This window comes from Oryctolagus cuniculus, chromosome 2 (assembly GCF_051225735.1).
Source record: "Oryctolagus cuniculus isolate XC-2025 breed Fujian yellow rabbit chromosome 2, ASM5122573v1, whole genome shotgun sequence".
Taxonomy (NCBI): Eukaryota; Metazoa; Chordata; class Mammalia; order Lagomorpha; family Leporidae; genus Oryctolagus; species Oryctolagus cuniculus.
The window spans coordinates 134,181,352-134,203,472 of NC_142868.1; the positions used below are offsets into that span (position 1 = coordinate 134,181,352).

Below are 22,121 nucleotides of genomic sequence, written 5' to 3' on the forward strand. Positions count from 1 at the left end.
AAGCAAAAAAACAGAGACTTGGCTCTTTGAGGGGAAAGTTTCAAGGACCACTGGCCCAAGCAATAAAGACTAAACATACTCAAGACAGAAAACATTTTAAATTGAGCAGAACTTCACAATACTATGGATTCCACACGGTCCCTTCCTCCCACCAGAAATCATTCTTCTCTCCAAGGCATTTACTCTCTTGCCCTCACCTGAGGTGTCACAAATAACACTATTATTTCTAGGCCACCTTGGAACACTAGGATCAGCTCATTGAAGAAAAATGCAGGATCAAATGCAACTTCAAACGTCTTCCTAGGTGTTGCCTAAGTCAGAAAAGAAAAAGCAACACAGTGAAATGAGCGGGGTGGGGCGGCGAGGGAATGTAATCATCTATTTGGAGTGTAACCTGGTTGTCCACACAAAGGCTCCATTATCCGCAGTTGAAAGTTTGCAGGACATAAGGAGGAGGTGAATGGGATGACCCACTTGAGACAGCACCAAAAGAACAGCGATGACTTCACAGCCCTGGAAGACCACAGTGGGCAGAGAACACTGCATAATGAGGAGCGAACTGGGACACACCTTCAGTGTCAGCACATCCCAAAATCCACGTTCTGCTCCCAGTCCCCAAAATTCTAATTTAACCCTGTTTCTATGATACTTGATCAAATGGTTCACTCTAGAGTCTGACGACAAGTTAAATGTTATTTTATTGTAGAGGAAAAAATATCCTGAAATGTTTGTTACATAACAGTGATTCCTGAAAACAATTGTCCTTCAGGGTTTCTAAGTTTTGCCATCTGCACGGATGGGAGAGCTTACAGTAAGCTTCATTAATATGGCCAGAAAGCACAGGAAAATTCTAAAGATTTTTCCTAAATGGCTTCCAAATTTCTGCATAGATGCCCTTATTTAGTCCAAAGGTAAATAACAAATAAGTTGGCAGATAAATTAGAAGGATCGTTGAGAGGAAAAGAATATTAACAAGTGGTGAATCTAGAAGGAAGGTATATGGGTGTCTGTTACACCTTTCTTTCCACTTAATTTTTGGGTTACAGTACTTTAGTGTGATCATGCTCTTTTTCAGACTTGCCTAAAAAAGATACTCAATTATTTCTTTTCAAACCAGAAACAGAAAATCAGTTCTCCCCTGGGTGATGCCCCTTCCTAGTCCATCTAAAAAAGCTTCCAAAGCTCTCTGGAAAGCTTCAAGTCGCGGGCTACAGTCCACTGATGCGGGCTCATAGTTCTTGGAGGATCCTGAGTCACACTCTCATCGGAGGTCTGTGATGGTCACCGCTCTGTCCACAACAGTCACGTGGCTGCAGCTCTGTAACAGAGAAGGAAATATTATTTAAATATTTAAAGTGCTCATTCTAGGCCAGTGGTTCCCAGTCTGGAAGCCAGACTGCTCCTGAAGTGGCAGCTGTGGTAGAGGGCCTGGGAACTAGCATTTCTAGTAACCCCTTTCTTGCTTAACCAAATCAACTTCTGCCCATATATCTCCATTTAGTTTTTACATGTTTATCCCAGAGTCATTCTTTCTGTTTTTGGTGCCAAAATCTGGGGACAAATAGAGTTATTCTTAAAATACAAGTTGTTTCAAAGAACTATTGAATTCACTGCAGTTTTTGGGTCATTACATCAAGCAGATAATACAGCACACCCATGAGCCCACAGGGAAATGCTCACTTTCGGCTTGAAAACGGGGTCTCTGCTACTGAAAACCTGAGCACTGGCGCCACAGACTTCTTTCTCTGATTGTGAAGTCTCTGTTGCAACATCCTGGTACCCAGACATTTATTACATTCCAATGCAGACCAGTCTATTTGTGAACAGATCGTCAGAAGCTTCTTCCTCACATTCAGCTGAAATCTGTCATTCCAATGACATGAGAAACACCCAGTACCAACACTTGAAATGAGCTCTTGTAACCTTCCTGGGGTGTCTCTTTTGAACACCCTCAGTTCCTTCCATGTAACAAGGCTCTGATTCCCTTTCCCATATTGGTCACTTTTCTCTGAACCTGAAAGAAATAACTACACTCCATGGCCTCCATGTAGGAAAGCAACACTGTCACATTAGATTTGAGGGCTGAATTGAAACATACTGATCTTATCATCAACTAAACTCTTCATTCACAGAACACAACTTTGTGGGGAAAAACCACTTCCTAGGATGATTAAACACCCTCTTACCTAAGCAAAATTCCAGAATTGAGTATACTCCATTTACCTATTTTAAGTGACTTGCTTCCTGTGCGTTTTCAATCTCTTACTGAAGAACAGGCTTAGTCACTGACATTGACAAAAACTAATATTTAATGAGCAGTTATCGCAGTGGGTACCTTCTGCACATTATTTAACTCTCTCAGTCAAGTGGCTATTGTTATTACTATTATCTCCATTCTACACACGAGGAAGCTGAACCCTGGGAAGGGTTTGTGACCTCATCACATAGATTCGAATCTATCCCGATCCCACACTGCTTCCCAGGTATGTCCTCATTCTGGAGATGAGGAAAGATAAGCGACAAGGCTGATCCTGAAAGGAGTCAGAAAGGACGATGTTGACTCATCAGCCTGGTTGTCCTCCCTGTTTGAAACACAGCTCCAATGTCTTCTAGGTAGATACGCACACAGAACAAAGGTGGATCCTTGCTGTGCGGATGAAATCCCTTCTGGCGACAGGAAGAGATCTCTTCTAGCCCATGGTCGGTCAGTTTAAAAAATCCAGTTCTGAAACAACAACAGGCAGGTTCAGAGTCCAGCAAAAGTGTAGTACCCTGTCCATTCCATGTGCACATGCACGCTCACACACACACACACAGAGGCATGCACACACATACACAGGCGTGCATGCTCACACATAATCAGAAGCACACATGCTTACACACACATAGGTATGCACACTCACACAGGCACACATGCTCACACACACAGAGACATACACACAGGCATGCATGTTCACACACAGACATGCACACACACAGGCACGCATGTTCACACACACAGAGGCACACATGGTCACAGAGACATGCACACACATAGGCATGCACACTCACACACACACTCAGGTCATGCACACACACAGGCATGCACGCTCCAGGGACATGTACACACACACAGGCACACATGCCCACACAAGAAGTCATTTTGAGAGAGCATCCATAGCATGCTGGTTTACAGGTCTCTTCCCTGGTGAATGAATCAGTTAGGGAGAGATTTATAACTGCCATCACCCTGTTTTGCTGGGAGAATTCATAGTAAACAACAGGATTTGAAAGAAAAATGATCTTGAGATCATGTGCTTGATTTTGAAGTTCTTTAATCCAACATCAAAATCCTCAAATTCCTATCACTTCAAGTCAAGCACTTCATATTTCTTGAGAATTTTTTTTTGAAAAGCAACTAAGTAATTGCTTAGTTATCTTTTTAAACCAGCATGGTAGGTTTATTAGGATACGGGGCTTAAAAGGAAGCCTTCTAGAACAGCCAATTCATACTACCATCTATATTTTATAAAACCCCAGCTGACAAGGAGAGAGACCTTTTCCCCTACAGCCTCTTTGGAACCCACAGCCAGGTCCCGTGGACTTACTCCTGGAACTTGGGAGAGCAAACGATGGCAATGGACTCCGGCAACATCATCTGGTAGGAGCAGTGCGTGTGCAAGTCAACACTGGAGAGAAAGGCAGTCTGGGTGGGATGCGTCTGCAGAGAAAAAGAAAGAGAACTCTCAGAGAGGGCAGCCAGCCAGTCTGGGACAGAAAGGATGGCAGAGCCAAGTAATTCTCAACGACCCCGATCTCCCCTTCAAGCAGAAAGCCACTGGCAACCATGAGGGGAACACCTGACACTGTTAGCAAGTAAGGATACTCTTTCCCAGCATTGGAAACAGGAGTATGCAAAGAGATTCACAGTGTCTTTTTTCTCAAGTTCAAGAGATGAATATGTTGATCATAATTCATATCAACGTGTTATACACTTGAAAACAGAGTAGCTTCTAAGTTCTCACAACAAAAAATAAGTATGTGAGGTAATGTACGTGTTAATTGGCTTGATTTAGCCGCTCCACCATGTATACTTATTTCAAAACATCATTCCCCATAAATAAGTACAATGATCATATGCCAATTAGAATAAAAATAAAACAAAAATATGTTGTACACCATATGCATATATATTAATTTTATTTGCCAATAAAAATAAAAATATATGCTCCTATTATAAAGTCCTAGAAAACAAGGAGTAAAATGAGTAAAAGAGCTCACAGCAATAAAGGGAATAAGCAGATTTTGGAAACTGGAAGAGCTGCCTGTGGCGAGGAACACAACGAGCGAGGGGAAGGGGATGGGAGTAAGAACATCAAATATCTTAGGAGGTGGGGACTTGTCTGTAGAGCAGCGGCGGGGAGACGCCACGAGCTCGGGTCAGGGGGGCTGCTTGTATTAGAGATGCCTTCACACACACTGCACAGAACCCTAATGTCAGGATGCTGCCCACAGGATGTGGTCTGAGAGACAGAGCGAAGCTGAGCCCGGGCACGTGCACCCCATCCTAGCTCACAGTTACAGGTGAGATAGCCCCCCACCTTCTCAGGGAGAGGCCCGGGGGGCTGGGCCATGTTGTCTAAAAGGAAACAGTGGAGAGAGGGATGACACGTTTTGACTCTCCCCGTGGGAAGGAAGAGAGATGTTAGGCAACCTGAACCCTTGGTGGTAGTGGTAGGGGGCAGTGAACAGAGGGTGAACTTCCCTCCCTGGACCATTCATAATGGGAACTTTGGTCCACTGGTCTCAAGGCCTGGCAGGCTGAATAGGTCTTCAACGCCTGGTCAGATGCAGGGCTGCAGGTTGCAGAGCTTTGAGGGCTGGGGGTGGCAGCAAGGCAGCTGGAAAACAGATGGACACTACTATACCAGCAGGGTACAAAGAGGGCACGGGCACAGCTCAGAGGGAAAGATACTGAAAGGCAGCGCCAAGGCCCACAGATCACTGCTCGCAGGAGCTGACTTCCGAGGTCGAGGCAGACAGGAAGACGGCCCCAGGTGTTGGGAAGAAGTTTCCCTGGCATGGTGCGGTGGCTTTGAGGGCTGGGGCCTGGTGGGGGAGCCCCACTGCCACCACCGATGTGGCCCATGGAAACTGCCAGCTGCCCCGAGTCCCACACTAGTGGGACACTGGAGCGACTTCTGCCTGGGGCGTGGTGAGCTTCAGGACGTGAGACACACGTCAGGGGCGCAGGGGTCTTAGGCTGGGAAACTGGCGAGTGGCTGACTCAGCATGGAGACAGGAGATGGCCTTGCATAAGCACTAGGGATGGAGACCCAATGCAGAAACCTCCACAATGGGCAGTGCAGGTGAGGAGACTGGCATTGTGGGAGCTGGAGGTATGGAGCCCAGGAGATCACTCCTGTGCCTTGGGCACTACAGGTAGGGAGATTGGCATCCCTGGTGCCACAGGTGGGAAGATGAACGTACCTGCCTTTCCACCATATGGAGACAAGCAGAGAGACCAGTGTCAAGGCTACCTGTGGTGAGAAGGTCACAGGCACGATGGGAGTGGAGACAGGCACAGGCTTGGAGACAGGAGAGGGGGAGGGTTGTTGATTTTTTTTTCTCTTTGTTCTACTCCAGAGCCAAACTGTAAGAATTCAAGGACATTGATGTTGGGCTCACCCTGGGATCCATAGAATCAAAGATGTTAGTAGCGTCATGGTGATGGATGTCCACAGACAAGGCAGGGTGTCCTCAACAACTGTGAATGGCAGGAGAGTGGCCCTGGAAACTTACTCTGAGGATTTCTCCTTTTTTACCGTTTCCAAGAAGTATGAGCATCTCTCTGGATGATTCAGGCGTTGGTTGTTCAATAGACTCATACTTTTGAATTGGCCACCAAGACTCATTTGGCTCTTCACAAGCTCTCTCTACACCATGGAGAGTCACCCACTCTGAACAGATGGGACATGCTGCCCAATAGTTCAACATGGTAGATGTTAAGGTCTTAATAAACCACAATTAAATGAATAAGTCTTCTTCCTTATGGAGTATTATGAAAAGGTCAAATATGAGTCCTGGGCTCTATAAGTTGTCCTGAAGTTAAGGCATCATTCAAGGAACATATGGGAGGTAGGGGGCTACTTAGATTTCAGTGGATAGTTAAACCTTGCCAAGGAACCTGTCAGACAGTAGAATATGATGTTGAAATTTGAGGGTGATCAGTGAAGGCACCATCTAAATGTGCATTCATTTTATTTCAATTGTTTTTAATTATCTTATTTTTAAAATTTTTGAGAGGCACAGAGAAACATTAGAAAGAGAGAGAGTGAGAGATTTATCTGCTGGCTCACTACCCAACTGCCCTTAACAAATGGGGCTTGGCAGGTGCCAAAGTCAGAAGCTGGGAACTCGATCCAGGTGTCTCACGTGGGTGGCAGGAACCCAAGCATTTGAATGCTGTCTTCCAGGGTCTGCATTAGCAGGAGTCAAGGGTCAGAGCTGGGTATCCAAGCCAGGCATTCTGATAGGATGCAGGCATCTGAACAAGCATCTCAACTGCTAGGCTAAATGCCTGCTCATATTTTATGTTTTATTAAGCACATTTTTTAAAATACAGAAGACAACTATATGATGAATTACGTTCTCTGACAGAGGGTGTGATCTTAAGTAACAAGTATGAAAAAATAAAGACCCATTTTGACTCAAAAATACCACCACCTTTCACTGAGAGGAAAGCATAGAAAATAAACAAGTATAATTGATTAGCAGCCTCCTATTGGTTATGCAAAAAATGAATGTCCTGAGGCACTTGTCAAAAGCACATACCCCTGGAAATATCTATCATGAAAAGGCAATTTGTTTTCAAAAGGCAGAGAGACAGAGATAGAGACATTCCTCAAATGCCTGCAACAGCCAGGACTGGACTAGGTCAAAGCTGGGAGCCAGGAACTCAATCCTGGTCTCCCAAGTGGATGGAAAGGACATAAGCCCTTTAGCCATCACCTGCTGCCTCCCAGGGTACGTATCAGCAGGAAGCCAGAACTGGCTTCATGACTTGAAGTAGACTCAGGACTTGAACCCTGCCACTCTGATATGGGATGATGCAGGCCATCCCAAGCAGTGGTGTAACACCTCTGCTGAACACCCAGTCTGAGGGGAAATTTTCAAGATCTCTAAGTGACTTAGTACAGGCTCATTTGAGAAGCGCCACTCCATGCGACACACGAGCTCACTGTGGAAGAGGTCTTCAGGGCAGGAACATGTCAGCTGAGTGCTGGTGGCAAATCCACACATGGGACTTCAGGGAGAACCACAAGAAAAAAAACATTTCTACCTGTTGATCACATGATCTGTTAGACTACTAGGGAGTAGTGGCCTGCTGCAACACCTTTCACACCAGGAATGCGGACAGGATTCTAACTGGAAGCAAGCTTGGCTTATACAAACTAGTCTAGGCCTATAGTTTAAAGTAGGGTAGCAAGGAAGATGATATAAAGACATACAGCAGGCGCTCAATAAATAATTGTGAAACGGAACAGAAAAGCCTTGCTTTGATGCACCGTTCCCCTCTAACCACTGTGCCTCCCCTCGTTCCTTCCTTTCCAGGGCCACTTCCTTTCAAGCTTATTGAATGAAGAGTTATTTGCTGTTTCAATTCTGCTGGGGAAGAAGGAGGCATTTTCATAGACGCAGTGTGTCATGGGAGCAGAAATGAGCCCAGTGAGTGAGCGCTGCGGGCAGCCTGGATACCTGCACAGGAGCAGAGCACAAGGGACGGCAATGAAGCCTGAGACAACGTAAGGAGGCCTTGATCATCGCTGGTGATCAATACCTGACCAATGTCTTTAACCAGGGAAACTGACTCAAAGTTGGCAAAGTTCAGAAGGAAGAATTGATCTTCTGCATTCACATCTTGCCAGTTTTAATGTCTGCGCAAACCTTATGGTCTGCTTTTTGTTTGTTTTAATCCCAAATTAGGAATGAATGGTTTGTAAATATCATGGACAGAAAAAAAAAGCTGAATTACTACTAATTTAGGCTCTAAATTTGCTCCTAGCAGTGACTTCATGGACACTTAGAAATCCTTTTCTTCATCCATGGCTCAGTTCTACTTGTAGTCTAAACAGCAATTATTCTACACCTTCCCTATTCCCTTCAGTTTCTAAATCCCCCACTCCTCTCCTGCTTGATGGCAGACCGAGACTGCAACCTTAGAGAAATCAAGATCATCTAAAATGCGTTCCCTCGGCTCCTCCAAACATCATTCCAAAGCCCCTCTGCACCTTCATCCCTCTCCCTTCAGTCCTATCTCAGAGGAACAAATGTTTTCTCCCCCATGTGAAGATGCACCCCACACATGAGTTTTTATAGTTCAATACTTTCCTACTGCCACAATACTTTGGCTCTCCTGCCTTTTAACATCTCCTCCCTTGGCTTACTGGGTGTAAAATAAAACACGTTTAGAGAACCACACACCAGAATATGGATAAACCTTCAAAAGATTGAGCAAAAGAAGCAAGACACAAAAAGATACATATCGTATTTTTCCATTCACAAAAAGACCAACAGAAAAACTAAACTACAGTATTCAGGGAGACATATTTAGGTGGTAAAACTGTAAAGAAGGCAAGGAAAGGAGGCCAGAAAAGTCAGAAGAGGGGTACTCTTTACCAGGGAGGAAGTGTGAGTGGGGTGGGGACAGGTTTCTGGTAGTGCTGTTTCCTAACCTAGGTATGTACGTACATAGATGTCTGCATTAATGATTCACTGAAGTATATATTTAGTTTATGAACTTTCTTATATATGCTATATTGAAAAATATAAAGTTTTTGAAAAACCAAAATAAAAACAGAACATATTTAAGCCTTTTTACACTAAACAATCAAATGTACTTTTAACCCAGCTACCCCATGAGCCACCATCCCTCTCTCTCCTTTCCTGTAGACCAAGCTCAAGATGGTAGTGTATGTTTCACTACTACCAAAACCTCAATCCCGTGATGTAGACCCTTAAAATCTACTCCCAACACTGCCCAAAGCCCATTACATCCTTGTCCTCAACAAGCTCACCAAATCCTACAGGCTCATCCAGGTCATGACCATTCTGTGGTGCTCTGCAGCATGGGACACAGACAACCTTCTCATCCTGTGCCTTTGGTGCCTTAACACTATCCTCACTCTTCTCACACATCTCTTTGCCTCATTACCAACTATTTTTTTTTTTTTAAGATTTTATTCATTTTAGAGGTAGAGTTAAAGACAGAGAGAGGTAACAGACAGAGACTGGGGTCTTCCATCTGCTGGTTCACTCTCCAAATGGCCTCAACAGCTGGAGCTGGGCCGAAGCCAAGAGCCAGGCACTTCCTCTGGATCTCCCATACATGTGCAGGGGCCCAAGCACTTGGGCCATCTTCCACTGCTTTCCTAGGCAATAGCAGAGAGTTAGATCGGAAGTACAATAGCAGGGACACGAACTGGCATCCATATGGGATGCCAGCACTGCAAGCAGAGGCTTAGCCTATTACACCAAACTGCTGGCCCCCATACCAACTACTTTTTACGCTGCCTCTGGTAGCCTGTCCTCTAAGTTGCCACTGAACCTCTTCTTGTTCTCCATTCTTGCCCCACCTCTGGTCTCTAAGGTCAGCTCTGTTCAGAGGACTTCCAGTTCTCCTCTGCTTCGACTTTGCTCTCAAGTTGCAGCCTCACATTTCCAACTGCCTGATCACCATCTCTGATGATTTGGAATCTCAGGAGTACCTTAAATTCAACACATTCAATCCTACTTCCAAAGTAAGTGTTCCTCTTAGATTTCCTGTTTCTATTAAAATGATCCCTGTCAACCCATAAGCCAGGGCTGAAGTCTCTGAGTCATCATTGACTCTTACTTATCACCTTCTGTTACTCATTTCCCAAATCCCTTGAAATCCAACATTCATCTCCTCCTTCCCAAACATAGCATCATCACCCTATCTCTCATTATTTGAGTTTTATCAACACACTAACCTCTTAAATGGTCTCCTTGCCTCACCATACCTCAATACTGCCTTTATGTTTCACTTTCATCAGCATGACTTCGATCATTTCATTGTTCTGTTCAAAAACCTTCAAGAGTTCTCCACTTAGTGGACACGGCTTGTCCACCAAAGACTTTCCAGAACATGGCTCCAGTATATGCTGGTGATACATATCTGCCACCATTTTCTGATGCAAACCATACATTCCAGCAATCAGGACCACTCAATGCTCCAGGAACACAATCTGCCTATTCCCAGTGCTGTCACTTCCTGTGGAGCTCTCCCTTGGCTCATCTTGCCATAATTCTGTTGATTACACTGAGTATGACCCTCCTTCCTCTGAATTCCAGTGTCCTGTGTGGCCCTTTGGGGCCCCTTAACACATTCTGCACCATCTGAAGCCTAAAATTGTGTTTTACTCAAATTTGTATTCCCTGAAGATGGGAAGCAAGTTTTTTATTCCTCGTCTTCTCCATGGAGGGAGGTACAATAGTAGGCAGATCAATAAAAATTCACGAGATTGAAATGAAAGAAGGATGGCAGGACAGGAGACTGCCTCATGGGTCAGTATTTTCCAAACTCTGGCATATAAGTAATCTTCTCAGAGCCAGAAATAAGCCAAGTTATTGTCTCTAAGTCTGTCAAACACCATGAAAAGCATTTTGGGTCTATCACATTGAGTGAGGGGTTAAAAAGTAATAGAAAAATTAACAAATAACCTCAGGGAAGGAATTCTATTTTACCTATACATTACTGGAAGGTGCACATGATATGCTGATGTACCTGATATTCATGCACATTGTTGGCCCTTTTGGTTACATAAAGGTATACACTGCTTTAAGAAAGACCAGATGAAAACATCTACATTAACTTCCTTGACTAATTTAAAATATTTTGATTTATATACCTTTTAGGAATATCATTAGTATACAGTAGGCACAGTCTCTATGACCAATGTTCTCACTTTTCTTGGCCAGCCTCCTAGTATCACTCATAGTCAGAAGGAAACTAATTTATTTTTATTGAAAAATAAATAGAAATAAAAGTAAAAAAAAATTAAAAAGCCATAGACAGTCACCAGAAATCAATACAAGAGTGGAAGCAGTTAAGGATGCTTAAAACTGTATCCAAAGGAGAGGACAGCAATGAGTAATCTGGACATAATTTGCTTTGTTCAAGGAAAAAAAACAAGCAGTGTGTTTACAACACAATGAGGAAGCAGGAGATGAATCTTCAGGGTTGCTTACGTGGATCCAGCCCAGTGTGATGAGACCCTGCTGATCCTGGATGAGGAACAGTTCTTCTTCGTTCTCTGTATTGCAGTAATCAGACCCAGCACTTTGCTTGGGGATGAGAACATGGGTGATGGTAAATTCATTCCTCATCTGTCAAAGGAGAAAACAACTTGTCACAATTTCTTGTAACTCACACAACCCCCTTCTGTCCCGACAGTGCAAAGTTGAACATATGTACAAGACCCTTCTCACCCCAATGAGTCTCTTTTGAGTTCCCTGTATTCTCATCTCAGTGGCTCACAAGCTGAACCGCTCATGCACATGGCCCAGGGTGCTCTGTAAAGCAACAAATGGGAGACCAACCCCAGACTCCAGAACTCCATCTGTGGTGCAGCCTGGGTAAGCACCACAGCCACGTGGGAATCTCCTCCTGCAGCCAAATGGGGCTATTCCTGGTCCTTGAGAAGCTCCGGGCAGAGACCCATGTCTATTCCTTTGCTCGTGTCTTAAGTAGTTTCCCTTTCATTGTTTCCTCAAGTCTTTCTCATCCTTTAACGCTCAAGTTTAGTCTAGCCCACTTCACTCATTTTTTCATTCAGCAGTTAGAAATATGTTCAAGTGCCTCCATTCAGAGATCTTTCCTTCCGCAAAATTCTCAGTGCTCATGCTGTACCTACTATTCAGCACACTGTATGTCTTTTGTTGTACGTCTCCTATAACTCTCCAAAGTGACTGGTTGCTTTTCTTATGGACACATCCTTACACATTTTATGTCTCAGGTCCCACCATAAAATGAATATTTAAAACAGGATATATATAGGCAACAAATGGACCTTCCTATCAACAATTAGATATTTCTAAGATAATCAGGGACTCTGCAAATCAACCAACAAGGTCACAAAATTCAAAGTGACACTACATACTGCAGTCCACAATTCCTTCAGCAGAGGGATTGGTGCAAAGAGTGACTGATTCTGGAGATCTTCCCTGAGAATCTCGGCAGGCCAAGGGGAAAGAAACAGCCTCAGTGCAGGGAAGAGTTTGGTTTCTTTACCAGTTTTCCACAGAGAATTCCACATGTCTCTACTCCCCGGGCAGTGTTGGCACTGGCTAACTGGAGGAACTGTGGGCATAGCCTCCCGGGCACCACCACATGGCGTAATCCATCAATTGTAGGAACTGTAATGGAGAAAAGGGGAAAGTCTGAGACCACTGGGCTGGGCCTCCCGAGGCAGATCCCACCGCTGGCAGCCTTGGGAGGGCAATGCTCACTCAATGGGATCCTCCCGGCTTCTAGCAGTAAGTAGTGACCTCATCCTTATGGCACCAAAAAGGGGATGTGAAGTCTCTTCTCCAGCCTTTTCCACAGATGTTGAGAGCAGTGATGGTTAATTTTTAAGTGTTGGCTTCACTGGATTAAGGAATATCTTGGAAAACTAGGAAAGCATTATTTCTGGGTGTGTCTCTGAGGGTGTTTCCAGTGAACACAAGCGTGTAAGTCAATGCACTGCTCCACCATCAATGAGGGAGAAACCATCCAGTCAGCTGGGGACCCCGGTAAAACAAAAAGGCAGAGGAAAGGTGATTGCTTCGCTTTCTCCTGGAGCTCTGAGTCTTCTTTGGACTCCAGGACTTTCACCAGTGGCCCCTCAGATTCTCAGGCCTTCAGCCGCAGACTGAGAATTATACCACTGGCTTCTTTGATGCTGAGGCTTTCGGATTTCGACTGAGCCATGATACCGGTATCTCAGGGCCTTCAGCTTGCACACATCCTGTCATGAAGCTTTTTAGTGCCCATAGTAGTATGAGCCAATGCCCCCAAGAGATGTGGGGCCATGGCAGCCACCACCTAGATTTCAAGGGATGTTGGGGATGGCCTGGGGACCCCAGCAGAGACTTGCCACAGGGTTGGAGCCACTGAAGAGTTTCCCCCTAGGGCAATGGCTCAGGGAGCACTAGGTATGGCACAACAGCTGAGACTCCAGAATCACAGAGCCACCAGGTGCAACTCCAGCCTGGGAAAGCTACAGACATGAGACTAATCCAGGAGCCCAGCAACCCACAGGGGTGGCAGGACCAGGTGGCATTACTGCTGAACTTCAAAACTTTAAAGAACCACCATCAATTCTTCTAAAATAATTTAAAAGAAGTGAAGGGGAGGGAACCCTTCCAAACACACTGTATGAGACCAACATTACTCTGATACAAAAATCAGACAAGCATGTAATAAAAAAACAAAACTATAGAACAACATCCCCAATGAACACAGATGAAAAAATTCTCAACAAAATACAAACAAATGGAATCCAACAGCAGGTAGAAAAGATTATACAACATGATCAAGGGGCATTTATCCCAGGATGGTTTAACATACCCAAATTAATAAGCATAATATATCACATCAATAGAACGAAGGAAAAAAACCATATGGTCACTTCAATAGATGCAGAAAAAATTCAGTAAAATCCAGCATTCATTGATGATTTAAAAAAAAAAACACCTCAAAAATCAGGTATTAGAAGGAATGTACCTCTTCAAAATAAAGACTATGTAACAAATGCATAGCCACCATCATACTGAATAGGGAAAACCTGATATTGTTTCCTTTGAGATCAGGAACAAGATAAAGATGTCCACTTTTACCACGCTTATTTAATATAATATTGGAAGTCAGAGAAATTAGGCAAAGGAAAGAAATAGAGGGCATGCAAGAAAGAAAAAAGGACAAATTATTCCTGACTATAGATGACATGATTTTAAATAAAAAAAACCTAAGGACTTCACCAAAAAACTATTAGAATTGTGTAGTGGGTAAAGCCACTGCCTGCAGTGACAGGATCCCATATGGGTGCTGGTTTGTTACCTGGCTGCTCCACTTCTGATCCAGCTTGAAGCAGTAGAAGATGGCCCAAGTCCTTGGGCCCCTGCACCCACGTGGGAGACTCAGAAGCTCCTGGCTTTGGATCAGCACAGCTCTGGTCGTTATGGCCAATTAGGGAGTGAACCAGCAGATACAAGACCTCTCTCTCTCTCTCTCTCTCTCTCTGCCTCTCCTCTAACTCTGACTCTCAAATAAATAAATCTTAGAAAAAAGAATATTGTTAAATTTTCCATAATATCCAAAATGATCTAAATTCAATGCAACTCCTATCAAATTACAAATGACATTCTTTATAGAAATAGAAAAATAAAACTTCCTAAAATTTGTATTATTCCCACCAAAGACCTTGAATAACCAAAGCAATCCTGAGCAAAAAGAACAAAGCTGAAGACATTATAATACATGACTTCAAAACACACAAGTCTTTAGTAAACAAAAAAGCATGATATTGCCATAAAATCAGATACTTAGACCAATGGAACACAACAGAGAATTCAGAAATAAATCCACAGATTCACAGCCAACTGATATCTGTTAAAGGCAGCAAGAAAATACCTTGGAGAAAGGAAAATCTTTTCAATAAATGGTGCTGGGAAAACAGGATGTCTATATAAAGGAAGAAACTAGATCCCTATCTCTTACCACATACAAAGGTCAACTCAAAAATTGATCAAAGACATAAATGAAATTAGTAGGAGACAAAATAGGAGAAAAGCTCTATGAAAGTGGTCTGGGAAATGAGGGGGTATGTCCTCAAAAGCACAGAGAACAAAAGCCAAAATAAGAGATTAGTGTTGTGGCACAGCAGGTTTTAATACTGGCTGTTTGTAATACTGTTTGTAATACCGGCATGCTGGCATCCCATATCAGAGTGCTGGTTTGAGTCATGGTTGCTTTGTTTCTGATCCAGCTCCCTGCTGATGCACCTGGAAGGGCAGCAGAAGATGGGCCAAGTGCTTGAACCCCTGCCACCCATGTGGGAGACCAGGATGGAGTTCTAGCCTCCTGGGTTTGGCATGGTCCAGTCCTGGCTATTGTAGTCATCTGGGGAATGAACCAGCAGATGGAACTCTCTTCTCTGTCACTCTGCCTTTCAAATAAATAAATAAACCTTAAAACAAAACAAAGAGGGGCGGATTTTTAACCTAGTGCTTAAGATGCGGGTCTGGATGCTTGCATCCCATACCACTGTGCCTGGGTTCAAAACCCAGCTACAGGGGCTGGTGCTGTGGCTCACTTGGTAATCCTCTGCCTGTGGTGCCGGCATCCCTTATGGGTGCCAGGTTCTAGTCCTGGTTGCTCTTCTTCCAGTCCAGCTCTCTGCTGTGGCCTGGGAAGGCAGTTTAGGATGGCCCAAGTGCTTGGGCACCTGCACCTGCGAGGGAGACCAGGAGGAAGCACCTGGCTCCTGGCTTCGGATTGGTGCAGCACCAGCCGTAGTGGCCATTTGTGGGGTGAACCAACGGAAGGAAGACCTTTCTCTCTGTCTCTCTCTCACTGTCTAACTCTATCTGTCAAATAAATTAGAAAAGAAAAGAAAAGAAAAGAAAAGAAAAGAAAAGAAAAGAAAAGAAAAGCAAAGCAAAGCAAAGCAAAGCAAAGCAAAGCTACAGCTTCTGACTCCAGCTTCCTGCCAATGCAGAACCTGGGAAGCAGAGGTGGTGGCTGAAGTAACTGAGTTCCTGTACTCACATGGGAAAACTGAACTGAATTACTGGCTCCTAGCCTTGGACTAGTCCAGACCTGGCCATTATAGGTATCTGGGAAGTAAACCAGTGGATAGGAGTGCTTTCTAATAAATTCTTTTGAAGTAAAAATAGGTGAGGGCCAGCGCTGTGGCATAGTGGGTAAAGCTGCCACCTGCAGTGCTGGCATCCCATATGGGTGCTGGATTGAGTCCTGGCTGCTTCGCTTTTGATCCAACTCTCTGCTGTGGCCTGGGAAAGCAGTAGAATATGGCCCAAGTCTTTGGGCTCCTGCACCTGCATGGGAGACCAGGAGTAAACTCCATGCTCCTGGCTTTGGATTGGCACAGCTCTAGCTGTTTTGGCTATTTGGGGAGTGAACCAACGGATGGAAGACACCTCTCTCTTTCTCTCTCTCTCCCTCTCTCTCTGCTTCTCCGTAACTCTGCCTTTCAAGTAAATAAGTAAATCTTTTTTAAAAAAATAAGTGAATTGGGTTACCTCAAACCAAAAAGCTTCTGCATAGTAAAGGAAACAATCAATAGAGTGGAAAAACAATTTAGGGAATGAGAGAAAATATCTGAACATTATTCAACTGACGAAGGATTAATATTAGAATACAGAAGGAGCTCAAACAATTCAGCAACCCAAAACTTGAGTTTTTAATCTGATTAAAAAATGGGAAAATAATCTGAATAGGCACTTCTCAAAAGAGGATGTATAAATGGCCAACAAACATGAAAAAAAAAAAAAGCTCAATGTCATTAATCATCAAGGAAATGCAAACCAAAACCACAGATATTATCTCACTCCTATCAGAATGGCTATTATCAAAAAGACAACAAATGCTGGTGATGATACCAAAAAAGGGAACTCTCATGCACTGTTGGTGGGAATGCAAATTAGTACAGCCATTATAGAAAACAGTATGGAGCTTTTCAAAAAACTAGAAACAGATTGCCATGTGGAAAAAAAAAATTGCCATGTGATCCCACAAAGTGAATTCAGTATGTCAAGGCTACATCTACAGTGCCATGTTTGCTGTAGCACTATGAGCAATAGCCAAGATTTAGCTGGATGTCCATCAATGGAAGAATGGATAAAGAAAATATGGTAATATTGATACCGATGCTGTGGTGTATGTAGCAGGTAAAACCACTGCCTGCAGTGCTGGCATCCCATATGGCACTGGTTCAAGTCCTAGCTGCTCCACTTCTGACCCAGCTCTCTGCTATGGCCTGAGAAAGCAGTGGAAGATGGTCCAAGTCCTTGACCCCTGCACCCACGTGGGAGACCAGGAAGAAAGTCCTGGCTCCCGTTTGAATTGGTGCAGTTCCGGTCATTGTGGCCAAATGGGGAGTGAAACAGTGGATGGAAGATTTCTCTCTCTCTCTCTCTCCCCTCTTCCTCTTCCTCTCTCTCTCTCTCCTCTTCCTCTCTCTCTCCTTTCTCTGTGTAACTCTGACTTTCAAATTAATAAAAATTAAAAAATGACATATATATATACACACACACAAAACAGAATGCAAGTGATAAAAAGAATAAAAATCTGTCATTTGCGGCATAATGGGTTCAACTGGAGGACATTATGTTAAGTGAAATAAGTCTGGGACAGCAAGAAAAATATCACATGTTCTTACATATGAAATCTAAAAGCTTGATTTCACAGAAGCAGGAATAGAATAGTGATTTGCAGAGCCTGTGAAGGGTGTGTGGGGTTGAGGGAGGAGTGAAGATGGTTAATGGGCATATAGTGAAGCTGGATAGGAGGAATAACTTCTAATGTTCTACAGCACAGTTAAGATAACTAAAGTTGACAACTAGGTAGTACAGAGGACTTTACAAATTTATTTATTGGAGTGCAGTGGTTAAGCCACTGCCTGTGACACCTGCATCCCATATGAGAACTGGTTCGAGTCACTGTTGTTCTGCTTCTGATCCTGCTCCCTGCTGATGCACCTGGGAAAGCAGAAGAAGATGGGCCAAGTGCTTGGGCTCCCACCCATGTGGGAGACCTGAATGGAGTTCTGGGCTTCTGGCTTTGGCCTGGCCCAGCCCTGGCCATTGTGGCTATTTGGGGAGAGAACCAGGGAGTGGAAGACTGCTCTCTCTGTCTCTCCCTCTCTTTCTTTAACTCTGCCTTTCAAATAAATAAATAAATCTTAAAAATTTTAAATTTATTTAAAGGCACAGTCGACAGAGACACACACAGAGAGACAGAGAGACAGATACAGACAGATCTTCCATCCACTGGTTTACTCCCTCAAATGCCTGCAATAAACAGGGACTGGGCCAAGCCAAAGCCAGGAACCCAGAACTGAATAAAAGTCTTCCACATGGGTGGCAGAGACCCAAGTACTTGGGCCATTACTTGTTGTCTTCCAGGGTGTGCATTAACAGGAAAGAGGAATTGAAAGTGAAGCCAGGATTCAAACCCAGGCACTTCTAAATGGGATACAGATTTCCCAAAGTGCATCAAACATCTGTCCTGTAGAAAAGATTTTTAATGTTCCCAACACAAAGAAATGTCTAAAGTGATAGATATGCTAATTACCCTCAATCGGTCCAATAGACATTGTATATATGTATTAAAATGTCACTCTGTACCCTATAAATATGTACAATTACATCAATTAAAAATGGAACATATATTTATATACACATATGTATAAATGCATACACATATACATATACATCTATATAGAGAAAGTGCGTGAGCAAGCCATAAGGACAGGGATGGCTGCGACCTTGGGGTCCAACTCTGCCCTAGTGTGCTCAGGATACAAGCCCTGGAGACAAAGACTATTCTCTGACTATTCTCCAGCTATAAGACTTAATGTTTTTCGTGATGGGTCTGGGATTTACTTTGGACTAGTTAGCCCTTTCTTCTTGCCTATTTCTCTCTTTTGGAATGGGAATGACTGTCCTACCACTGCACTGTATTGGAAGCACATACATCTATTATTTTCACAGGCTCACAATGGAGAAGTAATTTGTCTCGGGATGAAGTGTGCCTTGGGTATCATCCATGTCTGGTTAGATGAGACTTAATAGACTTAATACTTTTGAGCTGATGTTCTTTTTTTTTTTTTTTTTTTAAGAAGTTGGTGCAATCTCCCTTTCAAAGAGGGTGTGTGTGTGTATGTATGTATGTGTGTGTATATATAAAGATTTCCTTATTTACTTGAAAGGCAGAGTTACAGAGGCAGAGGCAGATACAGAAAGAGGCAGAGGTCTTCCATCTACTGGTTCACTCTCTATGGCCACAATGGCCAGAGCTGGGCTGATCCGAAGCCAGGAGCCTAGAGCTTCTTCCAGGTCTTCCACATGGATGTAAAGGCCCAAGGATTTGGGCCATCTTCTACTGTTTTTTCCAGGCTACAGTGGAAAGCTGGATTGGAAGTGGAGCAGCCGGGACTCAAACCAGCGCCCATATGGGATTCTGGCACTGCAGACGGCAGCTTTACTTGCTAAGCCACAGCACCAGCCCTGAATTAATGCTCTTGGAACTTCAAGAAAAGGTAACTTTAATTACTCAAGCTAAGACAAGGGTGAACTATTTCTTTAAAAAATATTTTTGATACATTATATTATAGATAAATAGTCAAGAATTCTAATACAAAGGATTAAAAAATAACCTCCCTACTCAACTGAACTTTCATTTTTATTTTAAATCTTTCTTTCATCTCAGGTAAGAATATCAGAGTGACTTTCAAAGAACTACACCAGGATATATTCTTGAAAATGGAAAATAATTTGGATAGTTATTTGCTTTTGAACTTTATCTTTCAGAAGAAAGTCAAAATGCCAAAACAGAACAACAACAAAATCCCACAGTCTAGTCCTTCACAAAATGCATGAAGCAGCTCAGAAAACTTTACACAAGATGTCAAGAACGAACTCAGTTCTTGAATGCCACAGAGACGCCTTGAGACAGCCAGCAAGTTAAAGTTAGGAAATGTCTTTCACAGTCATATTTTCATATTAAAAAATGTGAAAAAAAGATGTTCTACTTCTGTACATTCAACAGCGAGATCTGAATTGCTGGAGAGGTAGGAAACTTGGACCAGGAGACACACAGTCACACAGACAGTGTCTAAGAATTACAAATTAAGGTTTGGTACAGTGATTTCCTTTCTGTTCAATAACCACTACTATGTACATACCAAGGAGACACTGGTCAGCCCACTAGGAACACAAATATGAGTGAGACTCAAGCCTTACCTTGGAAGAAGTTAAAATCTAGTTCTTGACTAATGATGACACTATCAGGTGAATGATCTAAATTGCATTAGAGATCAAAAGAGCTCTGGGAGTTTTAAGAAGAATGGAACTAATCTGATTGAAGGGAGGAAAATCAGACTTCAAGGAAAACAAGGGAGGCAGCAAAACAGAAAGAAGATTCTAGGTAGAAGGCAAATGTTCATAAATCTCTTTGGATAAGATGGTCCGGGGAATGTTGTGGGTGCACGACAGTTCCCTTTCCTCAGAGCACAGACTATGCAGAAACAGTGGGAGATAAGCCTGCTGAATAAATGGGAGGAGTCCTGCTTCAGACCGCAGCCCCAGCTTCCTTCTCACGCATACTTGTAAATGGATCACCTGCAAAGCTGACTTCTGGAAATGACTACTTGAAAGTTGATTCCTAGCCCCCCAGGTTTAATCTAATGATCAAGGATACTCATTATTGTAACTCTACTGTTATTTTCTCAGATTTCTGGTTGTTGGGGGAAAAAAGAAAGCCTGTCCATAGTTTTTATGGCTAGACTGATTTATCACCAACGATATGCAAATGTTTCCCTTAACTAATCTTAAAGATAAGGAAGGCTTTCAGTGCAAGCAGAGTGCAGTAGCCCTTTTTTACTTTTTAAAAAAGTCAGTTGTTGAACTGTAGTCATACTACAAATTTCAAAATTATTTTTCAAAAAGGCCAACATTGGTCTCTATCTAATTCACTGGACATTTTAAATCTCTATATAATTCTCAAAAGTGGAGGATTTGACCTTTAATAGTCTTCAGAAAATCAATCTGGTCTTGGGCAAATTATATGGTTTAAGAAAAGACCACTTTATAAGCAACCAGTGTGAAAGGACACAATATAGCAATACTTACCAAATGGGTTTCTGTGACCTAAGCCTAAAAATCATTAAGGTACTCTTAGCCTGAACCCCCCAAAATGATTCTCTGCTGCAAAAGAGATGGAAGAGGAAACCAGCAAATGGAAAACTCACTACTTTCTGAGTTGCTCAGTGCTCCAGGCTTCAAGGACCGGTCCACCACAGGTGGCTTAGTTGGCCTTACAGCAGTGTTACAGTCTGAAGGTGGCGTGGGTGAGACAGGTGAGGTGGGGAACACAGGTACAGGAGGCCCTTCCAAGTCAGGCACCAGCGGACCCCCTAAGCCAGGATCCACCTTCCCAAACTCCTGTACGATTTTCAGTCGTTCTTTTTCCAGCTCCTGGTTCCGGATCATCTCCTCAAAGGCATGGAACTGTTCCTGTTCCAGTTGTTGCTGCTTCTGTTGTGCTACCCTCTGTCTCTCCTTTTCCAGCTCTTGCTGGATGGCCATATTCCGGGCAAATTCCTCTGCTTCCTTCTTCTACAAAGGAAGAAAAATATTTAGGCTAACACTTCACACCTCAGGTGACTTTACACCTCAAATGACTTCACACCTCAGGAGCAACAAGGTTTTTCAGCAGGGGGACTTCTAAAATGTACTTCTGCCCCAGTCTGATTTCCCAACACAGAATTCCTGCCCCCCCAGGACATCGTTAGCCATGGGATCTAGTCACCACTCCTTTCTATCCAGCTACTGCGCACCTATCTTCAGGACAGTTAAAGTCTCAACCCTTTTAGTGTCTTCCCATGACTCTACCAATTTTCTTCTTTACTGATCTCAATGCAATTTATTTTCTGTATCCCTTACCTCTATCACGCATAGTTTTACTCTCCAATTGTGCCATGTATATATTCTGTATCCTGGGGAGGACTATAAAATAGAATCAAATCCAAATTTTTACCTGCTGTCTTGAGGGCCTTTAGTGAATTTTAACGGCAAATGAAGTTTTTTCTAGTGATCAGTTCAACACAGAGTGACACTTTAACAAGAAATACTAGGTACAGACAATCACTGAGTTAACAGTAGCTGGACTTAAGATTTTATGACTTCACAATGGTGTAAAAGTGATACACATTCAGGAGAAAACATACTTTGATGAGTTGTGAGCTTTTCTCAGGTTAGCAGTGTGTGGCATGATTTTCTTTTGTGATGCTGGGCAGTAGCAGCAGCTGCAGGTCCCAGTCAGCCCTACCATCACA

At 43.3% G+C, this 22,121-nt stretch overlaps 1 protein-coding gene across 6 annotated transcripts in view; it reads right to left on the reverse strand.

The window, feature by feature from the left end:
• Nucleotides 1-680: 680 nt before the first annotated feature.
• STAMBP (STAM binding protein) overlaps nt 681-22,121 on the reverse strand; it is a 48,697-nt gene continuing 27,256 nt past the window's right edge. For all 6 annotated transcript variants that reach the window (XM_089327515.1, XM_008254233.5, XM_070068912.2 and 3 more), the window contains 6 exons: nt 21,036-21,402; nt 12,293-12,417; nt 11,251-11,388; nt 3,588-3,700; nt 2,626-2,725; nt 681-1,318 (listed from right to left, as the gene is read on the reverse strand). In XM_089327515.1, the coding sequence (XP_089183641.1) occupies nt 1,262-1,318; nt 2,626-2,725; nt 3,588-3,700; nt 11,251-11,388; nt 12,293-12,417; nt 21,036-21,402 (900 nt within the window). In that variant the 3' untranslated portion in view covers nt 681-1,261. The remainder of the gene's footprint in view (nt 1,319-2,625; nt 2,726-3,587; nt 3,701-11,250; nt 11,389-12,292; nt 12,418-21,035; nt 21,403-22,121) is intronic.